This window comes from Magnolia sinica, chromosome 4, assembly GCF_029962835.1.
Source record: "Magnolia sinica isolate HGM2019 chromosome 4, MsV1, whole genome shotgun sequence".
Classification (NCBI taxonomy): Eukaryota; Viridiplantae; Streptophyta; class Magnoliopsida; order Magnoliales; family Magnoliaceae; genus Magnolia; species Magnolia sinica.
In genome coordinates this window covers 23,707,501-23,716,601 of record NC_080576.1, presented here as the reverse complement: position 1 = coordinate 23,716,601, position 9,101 = coordinate 23,707,501, and the positions used below count along the sequence as shown (strand labels likewise).

The following is a 9,101-nucleotide window of genomic DNA, read 5'->3' as shown; positions in this document are numbered from 1 at the left end:
ATCTAAAATGTGAATCCCAATTTTGACAGTTATAACTTAAAAGAGTTAATTTATCACGTGTCTGCATATCATCCATCACACTCGTGCAGAGTATCAAAGGCTTTCTCCTTTCTCCTTCCATTTACATAAGCTTTCACATTTGCTTAATGACGAAGAGGAATTGTGTGATCCTGGACCAAGTGAGGCCCATGGTTCAGTAATCCAGACCATCACTCTCTTGAGTCCTACCATAGATGGATAATACTCCAAAAACGCTTCTAGGTTGTAAAATCCTAGCCAACAATCTTGAGCCTATTTTCAGTTTATTGCAGACCGTTCTGATATTCTCTCTTCCACTGCTAATCTCGGGGATATCCATGAATCACAATTAGGGGTGATTCAACATCCCATTGGAACACGTGTTCGGTAGTTCCCCACAAGGACAGCTGTGTGGTGGCTTTCTACAGCCATTTTCCTTTTATTTTAGGGGTGTTATATGAAACCAAGGCAGCATATGACGCTAAAAAAATAAAAATAAAATAAAAATCACAAATGACGCTCAAAAGTATTGTTTTCTGGTAATAGATTGTACCATTATTATATTATTTTTCTTCAAAGTATTATTTGCTCCAGAATGAGCCACCAGTCCCTCGGTATAACCCAAAGTGTAAATTGTGAAAGCATTAAAAGAGAAAAAAATCACGTACTTGGAAGTAAAACAATTAAATGTCATGCCTCACCATTAACAAGTTTTAACTCTTACAAAACAACTTCAAGTAACCGAGTAATCGCCAGGTTCTTTAAATTTCAGACAGAAATTCAATATGCCGAAAAGCTGAGACTGATTTAAGAAATTTCTTACCGTAGGTGGAAATGCTGACTCAAAACCAACTCCCTTTCTTCCTTGTTTCCTTTTTCTTCCCCCCATTTTTTGAAGACATCACTATTTGGATGTCTAATGCTGCTATGACTTCAGCAGGGGAGCGCTTCAAGCTAGATGGCGGTTACGTGTCTTTCTATAAGTGGTAGAAATCCAGCTAATCTGAGCATCACTGACAATGTTTTGAACAAATCAATCCAAGTTCTCCATTTCATTTACACTGGAAACACTCCTCTTTAATAAGGAAGACCTTAATGGATCGATGTGGCACTTTACTACATCTTTTTCAATTCCATCATGGGCCCCTGAAAAGATTACAAAAAAAAAGAAAAAGAAATGATGGATTTGGTAAATGTGATGTTGTAGAGGGCAGCGTCAGCTATGCAGTGGCTGTGAAGGCAAACCAAATAACGTGGCTGACAATCTCTTACAAAAGAAAATGTGGTATAAAGAACATGGTTTCCAATTTTAAGCATTGCAGAGAAATTTCAGAATTGAAGAAAAATTAGGAAACTTGAAAATGCCATCTAAAACATAAGACACAGAGGATCTTGGCATGGTCATCTCTCCTCTCCAAAGGGCTTTTGTTAAGAAAAGGCAGATATGGATGTCATCCGTTGTCATATGTAAGGTGGATATGGCGAAGGCATAATCATGATCATGTTGACTGGGACCTCTTGAATTATGCTTTTAGAAGGATGGGATTAGGAAGAAAGTGGATACGATGAATGAGAGAGTGCATATCTTTTAGCTTCTTTCTTTAACCTAATTGATGGATTCCCGACGGACTGTTCCCCCAGTTCTAGGGAGCTTCGACAAGGATACTCCCTGCCACTTGCTGTCTCCTCTTTTATTAACCATTGTTGCTGAGAGTGAGTATGTCCATTTCCAAGGCTACATTGCCGGGTTTGGTACAAGGTTCTGTGGTTGGTAGGCCAGAGGTGATGATTTCCCACCTCCAATTTGCAGACGACACATTGATCTTATTCGAGGCTTCCAGATATCGGATTAGTACTATTGAAGGGGTACTATGATGTTTTGAAGCAGTGTCGTGCCTCGGGATCAATTTAAGGAAGACTACTCTTGCTGGGGTTGGTTACTGAGGGAGATGAAGTGGAATCCTTAGCCGAGGTTCCAGGCTGCATTGACACATAGCTTCCGTTAAAGTACCTTCCAACTGGGGGAATGTGAATGCAATTTCTTTCAGGGACCCAGTTGTGTAGATAATAGAGAAGAGACTAGCGACATGGAAAAGATCTTGCTTTTCCCTTGGTATGAGAATAACTTCAATAAAGCCTGCTTTGTTTAATCTACCGGGCCGCAAGCAAGGAGTGCCACGCACTAGCGGAGCGAAAACAAAGCAAGGGGAATTCCTATATTATATGGTGATGCATGAGAAATCCTTGGATAGCGTATTGAATATACATCTATATCTTTCTTGGTAAATGGTGGTGGAGATTCGGGGAAGAGCCGGAAGCTTTGTGGATAAGTTATTTTCTGGAAACATGGGAGTTCCGATGATAGGGGGTGATTTCTGGGGTTGGTGTTGAGCAATGGAAGGTCTAATGTCTGGAAAGCTATAGATATGATTGGGAGGCAATCTGGTAGCGCTGGCAGGTTGGTTCCAGACAAAGTGAGTTGTTTGTTTGAATAAGGGATTCGATTTATTGCTGGGCAAGGTGTCAGGATCTGGTTTTGGAAGGACAAATGGCTTCGGATTCCAAGCTCCAAGCAGCTCTACCTTCCTTAGCTTCCCTATATTTGAGTGAAGATAAGCAGAATTGGTATGTCACATAACCTGTGTGCATTTTGTTTGGAAAACACCCTTCCCTCCAAGGGCTCAAGCGTTTGTGTGGCTAGCTACGGCAAATAAAATTCTGACAGTTTACAATTTAAAGAAAGAAGAAGAATGGTGATCCCGAATATGTGTAGGGAGGATGAGGAATCAGTAGATCGTCTGTTTCTGCATTGTTTGGATTACTTCTTTCAGATGTTCAGAATTCAGTGGGTAGCAGGACGATCAATTTTGTGATGCTGTTATGGGCTGGAGTGCTGGCCATTTTTCAGAAAGAGGAAACTCAGTCTGGAAGCTGATTCCTTAACGCTGTGTTATGGTATATTTAGAGAGAAATTATAGGATTTGTGAAGGCAAAATCTCCTCTACTGCCTCTCTCAGTTGGGCAATTGCTTCATTGTCTTATGAATGTGTTTTGGGGTAACCTGATTTATTGTATTCTTTGTTTCTGTGATATGGGGACTAGGAAGCTATTGCACTTTTGGGTGATTTCCCGTTTTTGGGTAGCCAGATGGGGTTGCGTTGCTTGTATTTTGCTGCTTTTTCTTTTTTTGGTAGCGCTTGAGGTTGTTATCCATGTGACACAAGTTGATGAGAGGGCCACACCTCTCTCTCTCTCTCTCTTGGGGGGGAGGGGGAGTTAATTCAATCATAATCAAGCGGGTTTTCTTAAAATGACATGGATATTCTGAAAACATCCTCTGACCTTCAATAGGGAAATGAAGCAGTTTCCAGGGAAAACAAAAGTTTGTGCGAGTGTTAAAGAGATGTGAGGCAGTAGCCCAAGATGCTGTGAAATTATAAGATTTATGTGAGAAAATACACCATTCTAAAGTTCTTAAATTTACCAGAAACCTACAAAGGAAAAAATAAGTAAAAAATAAAAAGTCATCAACCTTCCCCTACACCCCAAGCCCTATCAAGAATTCAAGAAAAAGTAACCATGAAATCACTCACTCAGCAGCTACTGTAGGTCTGCTGCCCCAGCCCCCAAGTATAAAAAATTGATGTTCTTTCATCTCCCCAAGGAAGAGGGAAGATCAAAAGACTATAGATTGATGGAAGCTTGTGATGGTAGACAGGGCCACAAGAGATTGGGACAGTGATTCAATTGAAGGAATGAAATGATTGAAAAGAAAGAATGAAAGAAGAAAGAAAAGCCCTAATATCAATTAAAAGAAGAAGACGAAGAACGGAAAGAAGGGCATTTTGTCACACACACACACACACACAAAAAAGACATACAGATGCGCATTTGTGTTGGTGTGTGCATAATGAGAGACCTTATCATTATCATTATTATTATTTTTAAAGGTAGACCTTATCGTTATTGATTGATAGTAGAACATAAAACTAGCCATAAATAAAATAGACTCACACAATTTAGTAGTATGATCTAGAGGTGCTACTTCCAGACATGTGCCGTCTTCCGTAAGTTTCATTTGCATATCCTGCCCTGTTGTGATCGAAGTGGTCATCTGGTAAAACCCTGTTAAAACATTAAAGAGTAAGAACATACCAACAAGGATCCATACAGTTTGCTACTGTATCACCACAAAAATCAAATTATACCATGAATAATCATCATATGTAGAAGCACTGTGTTGTGGATAATCATCTATCTCCAAATCAGATCCCCTTCTAGCACGCCTAGTACGATAGCTATACACCACCAGGTCGTCGTCATCATCCTGGACAAGAGTCATCGACGAGTTGCACCAATGAAAAATGAATAAATTTGTTGACTGGTAAGGAAACTCAGTAGTTTCTGCAACTTACAAGTGCGGAGTATGGTCGTTTTGATCCAGAGGAAACGGGATAATCGTAATCCTCATAATACTCATATTGAGAACCATAATCATCATCATCATATAGCTCGTGAGAAGAATATTGTGAATAGGAAGCTGAAATTTCCCTGTATTCCCCCAATGAACGTCTACCTGATGAACTGCCCTCCAAATACAGATCTCTCACTCTTCTGTCAGTTGCTGTTGGAGCTGAAATTCAGCATCAAATGTCTCAACGTAAAAAAGCTGATAAAAAGGATCTGACCATGAGAAAAATAAAACTTTTTGGCAGGGAAAGAAATTAACTTACCAGGTGCCCTTCTTACAACTTCCTTCCTGTCCCGAGCATATTTCTCTATAGGAGGCGATAATGATCTAAATTCATCTTCTCTGGCTGAATAATCCTCTCTGGCTGAATAACGATCAAGGCCGCTGAATCTAGTAGTGTGATCTCTGCCCATTAATTCTTGGGTTCTGCTTGGCCTACCAGAGTAGGAGTGTCCAATTCCATACGGCCGCAGCAGCCTCCCACCCTGGCTTTTACCAATGAAACCTCCTCTCCGACCACCCATTGTTGGTAGTGTCCGTTTCATCAAAGGCTTCCGTAGGGTAGCCTTCAATACTACCTGTAATTCCACATGAGCACAAGGCATGATAAACCTAACAGGGGAAAAAAAATAACAGACGGAATTTGTGAAGGCATTAAGCTGAAGTATACATTTTCCGTTTCGTCAACAATGCAGCCTTTATTGACCTCATCAATGCAAGCCAATGCAGCTTCCCGAGTTTGGAAGCATATAAAGCCGAAGTCCTTCCGCTTGGCGGTAGGCATATTGCGAGCAAGCTCCACCTTTTCAATTTCTCCATACTTCTTGAACTGTTCCCGCACATACTCTTCATCCCAGGTAGTCGGTAAACCATCAAGGAAAACAGATCTCACCTGCAGGAAGGACACTGGATCAACCAAAATGCAGACAAGATGCATCTCAAAACAAATACAAAAAGAGAGGATCTCATGATTCATTAAAAGTCTATAACATGAAGAAGGTACCAAAGTCATATGATACTTACAGACAGATTATGAATTTGAGCAAGAAAAGAAATGCATACCTGTGCCATAACCTCCTCGTCTGGCTCAACAGCAGATTTAGCAAACGCAACCTCTGCTCTTGTATCTGTACCAAAGAAGATGCCTCTTTTTTGTAGCTTAGTACATGCAGTGACAGCATCCATATGAGTGCTGAAACCAAGAAAAGCATAGCCTCTGTTCTTTCCTCTATTGTTAGGGTCATCAATCAGATGAACCTCCTCAAGGTTCTCTAACTCATAAACTTTCAGTTTTTCCACAAGCTGTACAAAACAAGATGAAGAGTTATAAAAGACTACAGTCACACTTAAATCCCCATAGGAAACTGGGGGATGGCCTTTAGCAAAGAATGTTGAAACCACAGTAATTTAAAATGCACATGAGCAAACACATGCAGGGAAGGGAGGGGCAATAGTAAAGGCATATGCAAAGAAAGGTTAATAAGTACCTCATCTTGAGTCCAAGTTGTGCATATGTTCCGCAGATGGAGTGTTTCATTGTCATTGTTTCTTGTTACTTCACAGAGCTTACCTTTCACCTACAAAAAAAAAAAAAAAGTCACATACTCAAATGTATGAATAATTTACAAAGGACACTTGGGATCTCCAAAGTAATTGCAGCTTACGTTGGTTGATACTGGACTCATGCTGAAGAGAAATGAAAATCCGATGAACCCAAAAGACATGCATAGGAGATTTAATGATGCATACAAAGCAGACATGCAATCGAAACATATGTGCACAGCCAACCAGTTGCCGATGTATAAAAAGCAGATACGCAATCAAAGAATATGTACACGGAAAGTGGCATCCATGCACCGGAATGACACAATGCTAAACAACTTTTCTTGACCTAGTCATTCAGGTAACAAGCTCTTAACGCATAGTTACGAGTTCAAATGTTACAAGAACATTTGGCTCTAACACATCCAAAGCATACATCATCCAGAATTTGTTTGATGGAATCCAATCTGGAATCTGTTTAACAATGGTTTATGAGTTACGAAGTTCTCCTTGAGGTTTTCTCAAAGCTTCCACAAATATGTAAAGTAGCTTAAATTATGTGTATTGTGTATGTCATTCAAAATCTGTGTGAAGTCCATTTAAACTTTGTTTAGGGCCTGTTTGATTTTTCATGTCCACGGTAAATACATTGTAAATTTGTAATTATTACTTTTTGAGCCTGTTTGATAATCCACGTGTATTTCTGCTTTGAAAATCGGTCCAAAAAGATTTGAATTAAAATTGTGGGCCACACCGTGATTTATGTGATATATCTGTGCCATCCATCTGTTTTACCAAAACATTTTGAGGCATGAGCAAAAAAATGAAGCAGATCCAATGCCCAAGTGGCCCACACCAAAGGAAACATTGGCCTTTCAACGTCCACCATTGAAGGCCGTTTCTTTCACCGGGCCCACATTGATGTTTATTTGTCATCTAACCTGTTCATAAGGTCAGACAGACATGGATAAGGGGAAAACACAAATGTCAGCTTCATCCAAAACTTCTGGGGGGGCCAAGAAGTATTTAACGGTATGCGTTCGATTCCCACTGTTTCCTATGGTGTGATCCACTTGAGCTTTGGATCTGCCACATTTTTGGGCTCAGGCCCTAAATTCAGTTGGCATAACGGATGAACGGTGTGGATAAGCCACATACATCACAGTGGGCCCCACATTCATTTCACAGCCATCCTCAGTTTTAGTGTTCAAAAGGTAAGCTGTCAATGACTGCATTGGGAACGATTCAGTAACTACTTCAGTAAATAATTATTACCCATTTACAAGGTAAATAATTACATTTGACATGAAAAATCAAACAGGCCCTTGAGCTCAAAATCGGTACAAATTGTTGGGAATTTTAGTTGATATTGATCACGCGATTCAGCTTTGTTAAGCCCTTGTGTAGGGCAATGAAAGTCGGTTTCGTACCTTCATTGAGATGAGCCCTACCATGAAGTTTAATAGTACACACAACATCCACCTTGGGGTGCATTCGAGTGCAGTCAATATATCATGATCGCCGTCAATACTACTTTAGTTAGACCATAGGTCATCATGTCTTTTCTTACTACCTCCAACCACACCCATTGGACCTTCCCCTTGCCCTTTTAGAGGCTTCAACTTGTACCAACTCACTCCTAAACCAACATGGTTCTTGGTCTTCATTGCACATGATCAAACCATTCAAGTCTACTTTCCCTAATCATATTACGTATTGGTGCTACTCCTAAGTTCCCTCAAATGCCATTCGTTTATAATTCCATCCTTCCTCATCTTGCCATTCATCCATCTCAACATCCTCATTTTAGCAATACTCATCATACTGGACATGTTGTTCCTTAACTTTCCAACATTTTGTCCTATAAAGCATGGCCGGTTTTATAGCTATCCTATAAAATCCCCTTTAGTTCGAGTGGTACACGACAATCATATAAAACTCTAGAAGCACATCTCCATTTCTTCCACCCGTATTGAATTCCATGGGCGACATCCTTCTCAATCTCTCCACTCATGAATTATCAACCCAAATATTAAAAGTGGTCATTTTGGGAAACTTCTTAGTCAAAAATCTTAAGTCTTAACTCCTCATTTCCACTCCAATTGTTACTAAAATTGCACTCCATATGCTCTGTTTTAATTTGACTAATTTTAAATCCTTTATATTCTAAAACACCCTTCCATAAATCTAGCTTTTTGTTCACATCCTCCCTTGTCTTGTCAATCAAAACTATGCCATCTACAAATAACATACACACAATGGTATCTCTTCCTAAAAATGCTTCGTTAACTCGTCCACAACCCATGCGAAAAGGTACAGGCTCAATGCCACCCCTTGGTGCAAGCCTACAATAATTGGGAACCCATTTGTCTGTCCACTAGTGATCCTCACATTTGTCACTGTTCTCTCACACACATCCTTAATCATGTCAATATATCATCTTGAAACTCCTTTCTTTCCCAACACCCACCAGATTAACTCTCTAGGGACCTTACCTTAAGCTTTCTCATATGGAATCCTTTCTCATCTCCCTATTTTTTTTAGAGGTGATGACTTTATTAGCTAGGGTTGAAGCCCAAAGAATTACAAATCAAACCAAGAAAGAAGAAAAAAAGAACTACCACCCGATAGCTAGAGCTTGTCCTGTTACATTTGATTTAGTCATGCTAAAAATCTCTGCAACTAAAAATCTCCACAGTCTTCCTGCTACAATTCCTAAAACAATTATTGTTCCTCTCCTCCCAAATAAACCAAATTCCATCCAACAAAGAGAACCTTCAAACTGCCCTCCCTACCTTTTCCACTCCACACTCATGACGCGCCAGTAGAAAACTTCCAATTGAGCTCGACACCACCCACGACACACCAAATAATTTGAAGAAGCTTTCCCAAATTTCTTTTGCAAACGAAAAATGAATGAAGAGATGATCCACTGACTATACATTCCTCTGACACAATACGCATGCATTCAGGAGCACCTTTCTTTTTTGAAGGTTATCAATGGTAGCACCTTGTTCCAACCCACAAGCTAAGCAAGAGTAGCAACTAGCAACCTTAGGAGGAGCACCAT

The 9,101-nt window shown here is 40.0% G+C and overlaps 1 protein-coding gene across 1 annotated transcript in view; it reads right to left on the bottom strand.

Moving 5' to 3' along the window:
• Window positions 1-693: 693 nt before the first annotated feature.
• LOC131242793 (heterogeneous nuclear ribonucleoprotein Q-like) overlaps window positions 694-9,101 on the bottom strand; it is a 32,509-nt gene continuing 24,101 nt past the window's right edge. Inside the window, exons 3-10 of the mRNA XM_058241673.1 lie at window positions 5,977-6,066; window positions 5,552-5,791; window positions 5,160-5,381; window positions 4,752-5,067; window positions 4,434-4,651; window positions 4,227-4,345; window positions 4,033-4,143; window positions 694-1,164 (exon numbers count right to left, since the gene is read on the bottom strand). Of these exons, the coding sequence (XP_058097656.1) occupies window positions 4,038-4,143; window positions 4,227-4,345; window positions 4,434-4,651; window positions 4,752-5,067; window positions 5,160-5,381; window positions 5,552-5,791; window positions 5,977-6,066 (1,311 nt within the window). The 3' untranslated portion in view covers window positions 694-1,164; window positions 4,033-4,037. The remainder of the gene's footprint in view (window positions 1,165-4,032; window positions 4,144-4,226; window positions 4,346-4,433; window positions 4,652-4,751; window positions 5,068-5,159; window positions 5,382-5,551; window positions 5,792-5,976; window positions 6,067-9,101) is intronic.